The sequence below is a fragment of the Aquila chrysaetos genome, chromosome 10, assembly GCF_900496995.4.
Source record: "Aquila chrysaetos chrysaetos chromosome 10, bAquChr1.4, whole genome shotgun sequence".
Taxonomy (NCBI): domain Eukaryota; kingdom Metazoa; phylum Chordata; class Aves; order Accipitriformes; family Accipitridae; genus Aquila; species Aquila chrysaetos.
The window spans coordinates 19,062,981-19,077,429 of NC_044013.1; the positions used below are offsets into that span (position 1 = coordinate 19,062,981).

The following is a 14,449-nucleotide window of genomic DNA, read 5'->3' on the forward strand; positions in this document are numbered from 1 at the left end:
GCTTAAAAATGGTAACGATAAAGCTAATAATCCGACTCATGGACAGAAAAGATCTTTATTTCTGTCTGCTGCTGTTTAACTTGGTAGAAAAACACCCATGATTTCAGCAGCTGTATGGTCTGGCTCTGGGAACACAGAGCTTGCGAGAATGGGTGAGTGTGCGGAAGTACAGGTACTTCTGCCTAATCCCTGCATGGGATTAGGGATGGTTTTGATAATTCTGATGCAGTAGCCACCTCCTCCAGATTCCAGCAGATGTTTAACTGAGATATTCCATGCTCTTTTTAACTGGTGGTATGCAAATGTGGGTAGCATCATATTTTTCTAAGTAGTTTTTCTAAGCATTTGGGAAGAATCAGTATCAAATCCATCAAAATGAGGTTTCCCAGTTAAAATCACTTTATGTATTATGAACAGTTTAAAGAATTTCCCAGCTTGCTTCTTAAACAGTGTATTTAGGTAAGATAAGTCCTTCCAGAGCCACACCTCTCCCCCCCCCCCCCGTTCCCGATAGGCACCCCGATAGGTGCCTAAAGAATTCTGTGAGAAGAAATTATTTATCTTTACTCTCTCATACTGGATTCTGGAAATAGATCAGTATTTAATAGATAAATCAATAGATCAGACTTCAACTGGGGCAAGACCTAAATCTGTCAAAACCTACATGTATTAGGCAAAACATTGTCCCAAAGCAGCTGTGGATTTGTGTGCATAAAAATAGTTTGACAAAGTAGTTGAATTAGATTCAAATTAGTTTGATTAAATATTTTTTTAAGAACCAAGAGAATACCTAGGATTACAGCCTCAGTAAAGAAGCATAATTATGGTTTCTGCTTGCCTGTTTACCAACAGAAATAATTTCAGGCTCAACTGAGAGCAATGAAAGAGCAAATTCAAGTTGAGGGGAGAGCAAATAAAGGAGAATTGGGGAAAAGGGAAATTTCAAAGTTCAGTTAAGGCTTTCTTTCTAATTATGCAGTGGCATTTAGGGTTTTGAGAGCATATATTTAAGATGTCAAATTAACTGACTTGAAGAATCTTTTTAATGTGACTGAACAACAGATTCTGCAAGCATCGTAGGCATGGTGATTCATGATTTCATTTTCAAAAAATTTGTGAGATCCGAGATGGTGGTATCATAGAAGACACTTTTTTTTTTTTAATGGATGCTAACACAAAGCAGTTCTCTAAAAATAGGCAGAGAAAAAGAGAGGGCAGCACCGAAGTAAACCCCTACTTATGCAAAAGCAGACAGACCTACAGGCCCACTCCTTTTAGGGACACATTTGGCAACAGAGCCTCCCCCGATGGCTCCGGGAGGCTTAAATAGAAAGACAGAGGAGTCCGGTGTCTTGACAGAGCCATGTCAAATAACCTCCCACAGCAACAGGCTCCATCAGCAGAAGTTGAGCATTGGGCTTCAGCTTTTTTCAAGCCAAATTTTAAGCCCTTATGGTCTGTGGGAGGCAGGTAAGGAGAACAAAGAAGGCTGGAGGGTGGGTAGCTTTGATAAGGAGACAGACTGTTTCGCCACCAGTGCTGACAGTGGGAGAAGGAGGAACTGGTGCTTCTGCCCCACCAGTGTTCCTCTTGTGACTCCTCTGCAGTTTGCAGGATCTGGTGTCTGATGTGCTTGACGTGCCACACAAAGCTACCATTCTGCATGCTAGAGATTAGATCTTCATTTCCAATCAAGACATACCTTACGAGTACATGTGGGTCAAGGCCTCCATGTGACAATCTGTAGTCACTTTCAAACTTGCTGGATCATATCTATCTAATTTGACAATAGGCCAGAGGTCCCAGAGGTAAAACTTCCTACAGGTTTCACGAACAGATTAAACTGGGAGATTGTATAGTGCACCAGCTAAGCATGAACTCAAACCTTGCTTATACAACAGCAAAACGAGACAAAGGCACACCTTCAGAAACACTCTACTGATGGGAAAGTGGCAGTCAGATCTTACACCTCAAGGTGCTGAAAAGTTAACGAAGAAATGTTAATACATAGGTAAGCAGGCTTTTCTAATCCCAGCGCTCATGTAGCCAATCAGAAAATCAACTGTTTTCCAGACCACTTGGTAAGCACAAGAACATGTAATATTTCTTCTTTTTCAAGTAATCTTGCTGCTTCAGAGCTCTACCTATTTATAACCTGTCTAACAGCTGGGGCAGAGCTGCCCTGGAATTTGTAAAGCACGCGTGAGCAGAGAGATGCTATGCAAGTCTCCTTCAGCAGAAACAGAGGTCAGTCCCTAAAGGTTTAGTTTAAAATGACTGAAGCCGTTGGCAACCATATGTTATCTTTCTTATAGAACTTTAGTCAAAAATAATGAAAAGAGAGATTGGTGAGCCACAGCAGGAGCAAAGCCCACAGTGAAAGACTGAGCCGGTGAAGTTGGGCAATTAGCCTTCTGTTTGAAGCATACTGTTAAGAGGGGACACAAAACAGAGGGCATCGCTGCTGTTCTGGGCTGCTCCTCGACTCTGACAAGCCTGGCAGTGACATTTTTGTTTTTTCTGCTTTCATATTACTGTTTTGCTGGTAGTTAGTGTCTTATCTTTATTGGCCTTTGTGTAACCGAACTAATGTAGGTTAGTAGATTTGAGGCTGTATTTAGAGACTATGAGTTGCTGAATTTAGAAGCTATGCCTTCTGTTGTGAACTCAATGTTTAGAACAGGGTATGTTTTCTTCTGAATTGCAGTGGAAACTACTAGCTAGTTGCTAAGAGTTTGTTTTATGTGGAAAAGGTCTCTAAAGAACAAACTGGTTCAGTCACAGAATAAGTGGATTTTTTTTGTTTGTACTTTAACTTAATCTAGACATTTCTACAGGGTGACTCTTTTAGACATTGACAATAAAGTACATGGACCTAAGAAGACTGTCATCAAACCATATCCATTATAAAGCTGTAACTTCTGTTGTTTGTAACATTGGTCAGCTGTAGCTGGATCTTTTGTGTGCTGAATGCAAATGCTGTTAAGCGAAGGATGAAACATTCCTTTTCAGAGGGGAAAAAACATGGTGGTATTGGTTTAAAAATTGAATCTTATGACCCAGGAAGCAAGAAGAGGCACTGGGACCAGGATGGGTTTGGTGGGGGGAAGGAAGAGTTTAGGGCATTATCCTGATCAGTTAGATTTTACAAACCTGATTTTTATTCTTAATGTGTATATTGATACATATTTGTCATACAGCTGAGCTCAGTCAAAACCCATCATCAGACCTGCATGTGTCCTTCCTTAGTTCCTACCTCATTTTCTCAAAAGCAGAGAGAACTTACAGAATGGTGTGCTTTTACTGCAGAAGGATCTCACTAACCAGTGGAGCAAAGGGGCCTGTTTTTAACCTAGAGACAATAGTTTCTGATCCACTGGATCCAGTCCTGAAATCCTTTCCACAGAAGACTTTAAGTAGAGATTTATCAGGAGACATGTTTCAGGAGGTGTGACAACCATGGAGCTGCTGATTTTGTCTGCTGCCCTGCAAAGTACCAGCTCCCCATTCCTTCTTCCCCCACTGTAATCCAGAAAGAAGGCACCTAAGCCCAGGAGACAGCAATACATGGCAGACCTGCCCCACTGCGTGAAAGACAGTATGAAAATGAGAAACATGGTCTAAACTATTATGCATACTAACATCATACTACAAAAGGGGGAAAAACACCTATATTGAGTATCATAATAAAGTGATAAGCATTACTGAGTAGTTGAGGCAAGTAAGAAAAAACTAGCTCAGTTTAAAAAAAACCCACAAATACACTTTTCCAGACATTGCTGCTCTACCTTCTGATCTAACAGCTTATATCTAATTGTATAAAGCGCATTTTGCTCTTTCTATCCAGCTGATAGATATACTTAAGCTTTGGTAATACCTGCTCATTCATACACCCCAGAAACCTGGAGCAGGTGGAACTTGAGTCTGATCATTCTCTCATAGTCACTGCTATGGAATATTTTCAATTGACATCTTTGTTCAGCAAAATAATTTTCATTTTTAAATTAGGCTTAGCAGCATTTACTTCCTCATCTTTCTCAAGTACTGAAAATGCCTGTAGAGCACCATAGAACTGTATGACATGCACAGATAAGCAGAATGGATTTAAGTACTTACAACTTTTTAATCTCCTTTTTTCACTTCTACATGACATACAAATGTCTTCAGGAAAAATATTTTATAGCAGTTTAGAGCAACATTGTACCAAATGAGACTATCTAGGTGTGTTAAAAAAATAGTAGGCAAATACTCAACTGCCCCAGAAATCTGAAAATTCAATTTAGTAGTGCACCATCAATGTTTTCTTCACCATATATCCAACATCATAATAATTACCTTGCTTCAGTTGCTTCTAAGATTTAAGAATGCATCTGTTTGGCTTTGTAGACTACAGTCAGTTACATTTCTTGGCTTACCAAGACTGGCCTGGGCAGAGACTGCCAAGACAATCGGAATTTAGGGCTGCAGGGAGTCAGTCTTTCACCTCGGTTTCATTGTTAAATAGCTCATTTTCCCAAACCATTAAGTATTTTATATTTTTTGGTGCAGTTATTTAGCAGAGTCTGGCCTATAGTTAACCACAACAGTTAAAACTTCCTGGCATTTTGACAACTGAAAGCTTCAACAATTTCTATGAAATCTTTTCCCTGAAAGTGTCTAAAATTTGGAAGTACTGTTTTATAAAGTTTTATCTTTGTCTTTCTGGAGCAGCCTGGTCACTGACATATTGTTCCAGACTCTGCTGATATTTGGGTAGCAGGCATCGGCCTGCCCTGCTAAGCAGGAGATCAAAGGATGCAGGAAAAGGGGAAGGAGCAGGACTGGCTTCTGTGCAACCCACAAAATGGTCTCAGGTTCATACTTATTATTTTGCTTGGGAACAAATCCTCGTTGAAAATAACATCCCCTGCAATAGTTTGATGGAACCATAATTTTTCCATACCAACAATCTTCAACTACAGGAAATGGAAAAGGAAAAGATTAACTTGAACAAAGCTAAAAGATGGTATCAATTACGGTTTATTGGTTTATATTTATCATTGTTTTATTTGGACTGGCCTTGAAATCAGATTTCTCAGCTTTGTTAACTGTCACAGTTATAGTATCTAATCCTCTGAGATTCTACTTGACATTTAAATGGTACAGAAAGAAAGAAAATAAATAAGTGTAAGACCCAGCAAAAAAGTAATTTAAGACGACTAATGCAGGCACATAAAGTTTTACAGAAATTTATCTTAATTTTGTAGTCCTGCCCGAGCAGTAATACTTTCTATTCATTCTGCAGCAAGAACTACTGTTGACCCCAGTCTGTAAATTGAAATGGTGACAGAGAAACATAAACTTTTTAATGGTAATGAGAGACATGCAAAGGGTAGAAATATTAGGCTGAATATTGCTTTTGGCCTTGATGGGTGCAGAGTCATTTCTGTGAAGTAAGTTTTACATCCAACATGTCCATATTCATTGGGGCAGTCATTGAGTCATTGATAACAAGATTCCCATCAAACACAATGAATTTGCCCAAGACCTCAAATTTCTGAAGCTGCGGTGTAGGGAGACTTCTAGTCTCCAAAGCCTGAGTCAGTGAAAACCTGATAGCAGCTTTTCAGCACATGAATCAGAATTATATTGTACAAATTGTACTCAGAGGTGCAGACATTGGCCTCAGATGTCAGTTATGAAAGTTTTCTTTTAGTAAATAATTGTGGTGAAATGATCAAAGCCACAAGCTTCCCCAAAAAAATCACACAAGCAGCCTCCTTTTACACGAGGCCTACCAAACCTAGGTGCTAAAAAAATTCCTAGGATCTCCAAAATTAGGAGATAGTTTGTTTAATTATTAGCTAAAGGGTAATCTCATGTGACATGTTAGAACATTTATTTTCAAATCATCATTTTACAGCTATTTTGTCTTTCTTAAAAAAAAAAAAAGTACTTGAAACTATTGGGATTACAAGACTCAAGAAGCTGCAAGTTTAAAGAACAGAGAGATCAATAATTAGGGGTCCTTATAGACAGGCTATATATATATATGCACACACATATATATATCACAAGAAGTGCAAGAGTTTTTATTTAGCCTTCACATTAGCATAAATAATTCAAGTGAAAATAAATGCAGGGTTCTTTGGGGAGCTTTGCAGATCAGCATTTTGATAACCATCAAAACAAATGATCTTGTCATACAGACAGAAAAAACAGATGGCTGCATTGCTAGAATCTGCTGGAAAAGGCATTTTATGCCATCTTAATATAAGTCAAAAATATGTGAATGTTGCTGGTCATTTTCAAAGAGACAAAGCTTACAGAAAATTTCTGGACAGAATATGGCACATAGACACTCCTTTGATATTTTCTGTGGGTTACAGTTTACTTTGTCTCAGATGCATGGAAAAACCCAATATTTTTTCCTAGGGCTTTCGCTGACTTCAGCTCCTAAGGAAACACGACATGCAGCTATATGTTCTATGAAATAGACACTTACCATTCCAGTGAGGGATGCCTTGGAGTAGCTATATTTGGTTATTGTGCTGTGGGGAAATTACGGTGATCTAAACTATCTTTCTAAAGCCAGGAGAATTTGACTTTGGTCTAATAAAAGTTTAAAGCTACTGTATTGTTTTTCTACTTTTGCACAGATTAAATTAGGATGAGAATATGGCTCAGAATCCAAAACTGCCATCCCATCACAGAGTTACTGCTGAGAGAAGAAATGAATGAGGTCAGACACTCCATTAAATCCTTAAAGACAACTGTCATAGCAATCGTGGTTGCTGTAAAATTTCACAACCCTCTTCACAAACTGTATCTTCACAGTTCTACATTTAAAAAAAGGGATAATGTGTTCAGTAGCATAATAGCATATAAGAAACAATACACATCCTGAGAACAAACAACACCTGCCTAAAATATAGAGAGGAAACAACGTGGAAAAAAAAACACCAAGCCTTTAATTTCTCAAGGGATAATGTTAAATAATCAGTATATGACTGCATTAATGTAAGATGCATGTTACTCACACTGGGCACAAGGAGTAAGGGAAGATACAAACAAGCACAGTCAGATACATATTAATTTAAAAGTCACATTGTGAGAGTTTCATACCTGCATCACCCAAACCAGGACAGAGAGGAGACAGCCGACTGCCCTGACATACAGCTACCTTCCTGCTCCCGCCGCTGGACTCCTGTCAGCAACAGATGCTAACATTTAAAGTGAACAAAATAACTACTGAGCGTCATTGGGGAAAGCTTAAAGTGCAAGGAACGGCACAGTTTGAACTTGCCTTTCCTGCTGTGGAGATACAGTCACTGCTTCAGTTCTTTGCCCTTGAGGACTGCATTCTCGTCAGTGCTTCAGCTGGTTTTATATGCAAAACAACTATCAGGCTTGGGCTCAGCAGTCACTCAGCCTTCCTAGGCCACACCATTGTATCCTGCACATCCACTGGCTTAGGCATTTAAACTATGTTTTTCCTTTGCACCCAGGAACTGCCTGCTCAGAATTATCGTCTCCTGCTATCTCTCCTGGGGCTAATTATCTTTTTCACTTCTGTTTGTAGGAAATTAAACACGAGTTTTATGGACAGATTGCAGTGCAGTCCCAAACCAGTTATTTCCTCTAACTCTCTCCTGGGCTGTCTGAATTGGCACCTTGCATATCTAAGTAGACTTGGTGTTGTGACAGAAGACAGGAGAGAGGATGGAAAAAGCAGAGCAGCACAGACCTAGGATGTAAAGACCCTATAAGTTCAGCTTCCAGACAGCATTTACGTACTGATATACCAGCCAGGAGGGCACAGAACACGGTGAGTTCTGCACAATTACCCTGCAAATCCAAATACATACAGAGACATGTAGCCTATGCTGAGGTACATGACACCTAGGCCAAAGCTGATGAGGATCAGCTCTATGGATACAGTGGCAGAGTGACAGGGATGAAGTGGTTTGTGCCACCTGAATGTTGTCCTGCCACCATTTTGGCATTTTGATACTGTCTTTAACTGCGTAGTTGTAATCAACCAACTGACGTAGATTAGAATGAAGAAACCATGTTTAAGAGTGTCCTTTAGGTTACAAAGTCATAAACTCAAGTGTTAGAAGATGGCAGATACACAGTTCTCTGCTTCTTCATAATTCTGCACCTTTTTGCAGTCTTCCTGTTCATTGAATCAGGCGGAGATCCTGCATTGCATAAAGGTGGGCATACGAGATAGAATTAAGGTTGCACAAGCCATCTGTATATAGTTTTAATTTTCAAGTCCTGTCTCTTGTTTTGTCCTGGTTTCAGCTGTGATAGAATTCATTTTCTTCTTAGTAGCTGGTACAGCGTGTTTTGGATTTAATGTGAGAATCATGCTGATAACACACTGATGTTCTAGTTGTTGCTAAGTAGCACTTATCCTAAATTGAGGACTTTTCAGTTTCCCATGCTCTACCAGCGAGCAGGTGTACCAGAAGCTGGGAGGGAGCATGGGCAGGACAGCTGACCCGAACCAGCCAAAGGGATATTCCATACCATAGAACGTCATGCTCAGTATATAAACTGGGGGGAGTTGGCTGGGAGGCACAGATGGCTGCTCAGGCATCTGTCAGCAGGTGGTGAGCAATTGCATTGTGCATCACTTGTCTTGGTATTTTGTTCTCAGTTTTTTGGGGTTTTGTTTTTTGTTGTTTTTTTTTTTTTTTATTATATTCCTTTTCATTACAATTATTATTACTATTATATTCTAATATTACTGTTAGTATTACATTTTATTTTACTTTAGTTATTAAATCGTTCTTATCTCAGTCCACAAGTTTTACCTTTTTTTGATTCTCCTGCCCATCCCACTGGGGCGGGGGGAGTGAGCAAGCGGCTGCGTGGTTGTTGGCTGGGCTTAAACCGAGACAGGTTTAAATTCCTTTCTTTTAAAATAGATATTGACATTTATTTGGGAGAATGATATAGAATGTATATGTATTTGGATGGGGGGGGGGGGGGGGGAGACACACCACCTCCTGCAGCCCTTTAAACAAGTGTTAATCACAGTTCTTTACAGCAAGACTATGGCTTTCACTTCACTTACCAGAGTAACTGTATCAGTTAGGTGCAAGGGACAGCTATTATCCCAGTGAGAGGGAAGAATATAATGGTTTTTCAGTTCAACCTCTTCCCTAAGAAGAAGCTGGAAGAACTCACGCTTCATGGGGGAAAAGGGACCAAGCACCTCAAAGCTGTTTCTCTTCTCAAAAGCTGCTAGCGGCTCTCAGCTATTACAGCACTGTGCAAGAAGCTACTACTATTGTGGCAGGATAAGCCCAGCCTTCAAACATCTCTGCCGAGTTAGTATTGTGACAGAGAAGAAGATTGGAAAACAAACAGATTTTCTTCTTAATTAAAAAAAAGATATTAGTTTAATAAAAGCCCACAAGCTAGGGCTTGTTTTAATCTCACCAAAAGCTGTAAGATATTTCATAGGACAAAGAAAAAGCCTTTCCTTACTGTCAGGTATTGATACAGACAATAGAAGGATGCATTAGCACTTCCTAAAACAAACAGAAAAAAAGTAGTTTGCAGTCTTTTGTCTGGGGAAAAAAGTACAGAACTGAAATAGACTTCACCGTAGAACAGACACTTAAGAAAAATGCACAGTTTTTAAAAAAATTACTGTTGTTAGTATTATACCTCTGAGACATTGTTTCTTTTTACCATCAGTGTGCTTTTTTTTTTTATCTAGGGAATATTAAAATACTACTAGTACCAACCTTGGTTAATACAAGCTGAAATGAAAGCAATAAGGAAAATACAGACAATAATATATTTCTTTGCTTGTCATTCAGCTGTTTGCCAGCATCACTACTCCGGAAAAAAAATGAAATTGCTTTACCCTTCCAAAGTGAGAGAACAGTGTTACACTTTTAATGATTCCCTGAGGCTATCTGTCAATGAGTAAATATATTGTGTGTATAGTACCTTATATCCTTAAGTGCTTTATAAACAAATTTTTTGCTTAACATGTAGTTCTTTTAAGAAGTAATAGTCTTAATTTGCAGACAGTGGACACTGAGGTGTCTGCATAGTTTCTACACCAACACAAGAGTAGATTTCAGGACTTGAAATTGTTGATCTAGAGAATTTACTGCATACACCTCTTACCAGTCAGAGATTATAATGCAAAATAGGGAAGGGAAAAAAAAAAAAAGTTTCTCTATTTGCTTTTTATATGATCCTGGAAAGTAAAGGCTTCTTCAGGATCAAAGCTCAGAAATTTAGTGATGATAATCTCCCTGGTACTGTCCTAATAGAAATGCTTGGAGACTTTTATGAAGAGGAGGCTTCGGAGTCAGACCCCAATTTGTGTTATTCATGTACAAGGATCTGCATAGGGGTTGCTATTTACAATGTGATTGTGTATCAAATGGTCTCTGGATACGTAGCATACTGCTTTCTGCCAGTATTGAGACTCTAGATTTGAGTGCAGTGGTACATGTTCACCAAAAGAAAAGTGTTGTTCTCACTTCAGCAAACAGGATTTCTACACTGGAAACACTACTGAACCAAAAGTAGGTATTAGCATCTAACAGGGAAGTTGTGGGTGACTATCTCACTATGTAAAGCCAGAATTTGTGTGGTGGGGTTTTTTTTTTCCTTTTTGTATTATGTAACACCATTTAATTTTTGTTGTTTTCTCCCCTCAAAATAGATATTTCCTAAGCCAGAATAAAAGGCACTATCTTGATGTTTCTGCATGGTTTCCAGACAGTAGCTCAGTATGAGTGGAGAGCAGACACATTTTGGAAGTGAAAAGATGTTTGTGGGAAGACAAGGATGTGAGGTGTAAAGGAGAAGCGTATGGGAAAGGATAGACATTCAAAGATACTATGATTAGGACAAGGTTAGGTTCTAGTTAAACTAAGCTAAAATACATTAACTTGCATCTGATCCAAAGGAAAAAAAGTCAGAATTAAATTGAGGTTAACAAATGCTGACTTAATCTTGGCTCGCTCTTCATAATCTATGCAATATTTTCTTCCTACAGATTATGAATTATTCTGTAGTGTTGTTTTGCCTTGTTTTGATGGAGGAGTCTCTGATAATTACTAGAAGTTCATCAAGCAACACAAGCTAGTGAGTGCTTAAATTTTGTATTATGTCAGCAGAAAACAGTGAGAGATTTTTCAGATGGATCTTCTTCTCTTTGAGCACCTCTAGTGAAGTATCTCCAAGAAAAATATCCTCACAGTGAACTTCCTAGAAGGTAGCAGTAGTGCAGAGGCTGCCAGGATGGAGCTGTAGAGTTAATTTATGATTACAGCAGTCACATAGTCCCACCTCCTGCTCAAAGCAGGGCTAATCTCAAAGCACACAGCAGAACAGAAAAAGTAAATGAGTTCTTCAGTGTCTTTCACCAGTGCAAAACTATTTTTGTTTTAAAATTGCCTATAATTAAAACTGCAAAATCCACAGAACAGGAAAATGCTAAGAGACCGCATTGTGTCAACGGAATTTGACAAGTGTATTTAGAAACTGGATTCAGTACTGCCGTAGGTTTTATAATATAAGTTCATTTTAAGTTCTGAAGGAAAAAAAACCCCCCAAAAAAAAAGATGAAAGATAGTATCACTTTAAATAATAGATATTCCTGCTTATACTGTTATTTCTTCTACTGAGGCATTAGCAAGTTGTATACCATCCACACCACACGAAATAGAGGTGATAAATTTTTTTGGCTGCTTGAAAAGGACATACCTTTAGGATGGTAGTTGGTGTCACTGGTAGGAGTGCTAGTGTACAATACAGCAGACGTGTACCATTGTGCCAGCACATAGGTAGCAAATGACAAAACAAGGTTTACCAGAGTGTCGAGTGTTTGGCTGGAATGTATGTGCAGACACGACTGCTCCTACGCAGCTTTTTCAGAAAGCTTTCACACTGAATGGCAGTACAGAACTAGACCTTACCACTCTGGCATGGGGGCTTGGAAACAAAGCTCCAAAGTAACAGCCCTACCTTCAGGATGGTAGCAAACATGCTTGAGAGGACTAGAAACTGGACCCATACCTTCCAGCACTCCTACCCTGGTTGCCAAATTAACGGTCGTCTAAGAAAACACACCTCCATGCACCTGCGGACTCATAACCACATATCACTGCGGGCATTGGACAGGTGCACATGCGAATCGAGAGTGTAATTTTCTAATGCTCTGTAATAGCTACCCATTTCTGATATGTAAAATGCCTACATATAAAATCCCAGTGGAAAGTAAGACAAATTTTTTCCTGTATAATTAACTGTAACATGTTTAGGACATTACGTAACTACCACATTATGTTGCTAGAGGGTATTTTAAATACTTTATAGCTTAGAAATTTTTATAACTATTTCTTAAAAGTTAGCCAGCCATAAAATGCAGATGACAGTGGCATAGCCTGATTGTTGACATTTTCAGAGAAACATTATTCCTAAAACTGTAAAAATGTTGGAAAATACATTTTTAAGTTCATCTAGAGATGCCATTAAACTATTTAAAAAAGCAAAAAGCTTTCTTTTTCAGTGAGGTTTTTTTGGTTTACAATGGGAGGTCTGGCTGGATCTTTCCATCTGCTGTACTGGCTGTTACTGCAGATGGTCCTAATCTGTACATATGGTATGTCCATATATAAACTGAAATCGGTGTTATCTTGGGGTAAAAGCAGGCACACAACAGGAGCTTGGATGCCTAACACAAGAATATTGCTGAAGGGGATAATTTAGAGATTTTATTTTTCTGGGGGAAATTTACATAGAATTAGGGAAAGAAGCACTTAGTGTTTGCTGGAAAAAAAAAAAAAAAGAAAAGAAAAAAAAAAAGAAATCACTCACCTTTTAGAAGGTAAATTCTGGATCTGCAATTTATTTGGCATCAGATGTTGGCTTCAGCTCAGCCCTGAATCTGTGCCAGGTTTTGGTTTAAATCATGACACCACCAAACTCTCATAAACTTCTAAAGAGTTACCTCCAGCGCTCAGAAGTAGGACAGTCAGCCTAGCTTTGGAGTCCCTACTTCTAACTTAGAAATAAAGCTGGAGGAGAGATATTCTGTTTTCTGAAAATTAGAAAATGGCCTTACAGTCATGTAAACAAATGAAAGTCTCAGAAATAAAATGGTCCTCAGATCTGAAGTTTCTGTTTAAGTCAATCTCACCACCATTAAATGGTTTCTGAAACTCATGATGATCAAAGAAGGAGCAAAAGACCTTGTTAAAAGTAGTACTTGCCAGTGAATCACATGTAAACTTGCTAAATAGTAAGCTGTTCTGCCACCTATTGCAGTGCCCAGTTAGCACTGCTGAAAACTTCTCCTTGCATATTGGCTCATGAATCAGTTAAAAAAAAAAAATTATTTCCATAAAGTCTTAAACTTCTACTTAGGAAGTTTGGACAGTTAGAAAAAACACTACCATGTTTATGTGATGTTGAGAAAACTCTAAAAGCAACTCACAATTGCACTTATGAAACATTTAGCAGCAAGTGCCTGAAAAGAAGAAATCATTGGAAAAGCAAGACATGAAGAGTTTATCTGATATATAATCAAATGCATTTTTAACATTTCCTCTATCTTTTCTAATATCCTCGGTATTACAGTTTATTGGCAACATTATCTCATTCATCAGACAACCTAATTGTCAGAGCAGATAAAGTCATGACTCTTGTTTCTTTTTTCTTCTTTCTTAATATCTACTCTGGTATTCTCTTCACTAACTTTTCAACCTTTCTTGTACTAGGGAAAGGCTTCACATATTCAGCTGCAAGGCTAGAAAAGGAACATATATTGACTTTAAAAGGATTGCTGCCATTCTAACATGACTTTATAAGCTACTGTTTCTTTTTCTCTCTTATTACAGGTTTGTTTTGTGAATTTAGATGCAAACAGAGATGACTGCAGCGATGAGCAAGTGAAACAGGTAACAGTCTAGGTCTTAATAACATGCACTGGGAATCTGAAATTATCTCAACATCAGGCCATATTTTATAGCTTTTCTTATTCTCAGCCCAGAAATATCTAACGGATTGTTGCAGCCTGTGAATTCACAGCAGTTATCATGTGATTGGACCTCTTGTTCAGCCTTGGTTTTATCAGAGAAGTGAACATGGATATGTCATACGTTCAATTTTTTAATTTGACATAATACTACATAAAAAACAATTTCTGATATCTCTCTCTCCTACTGCCAAAACCCCTTTGAGAATCTTCTACTCATTTTTGTCTTGTTCAGCTGACCAGTCTTAGTCAGACTCCAGATACTTTGATTATGTGGTCTTCGGGAAGGGTCTAGATAAAACAGAACTAAAAGGTGTGTTTTACCATTTAACTGAGAGTTTGGAGGGTAGAAAAATGGGATTTTTTTTTAAAAAGAGAGAGAGAGAGAGAGAGAAAAAAAAAGCTTGGTTATTTTACAAACACTAAGACAACCTACATCATGATATA

The 14,449-nt window shown here is 38.4% G+C and overlaps 1 protein-coding gene across 7 annotated transcripts in view; it reads left to right on the forward strand.

Annotated features, from left to right (window-relative positions):
• The window catches only part of LOC115347092 (SPHK1 interactor, AKAP domain containing), a 75,900-nt gene that overhangs the window by 38,569 nt on the left and 22,882 nt on the right, over positions 1–14,449 (forward strand). For all 7 annotated transcript variants that reach the window (XM_030028055.1, XM_030028053.1, XM_030028047.1 and 4 more), the window contains exon 4: positions 13,866–13,925. In XM_030028055.1, the coding sequence (XP_029883915.1) occupies positions 13,866–13,925 (60 nt within the window). The remainder of the gene's footprint in view (positions 1–13,865; positions 13,926–14,449) is intronic.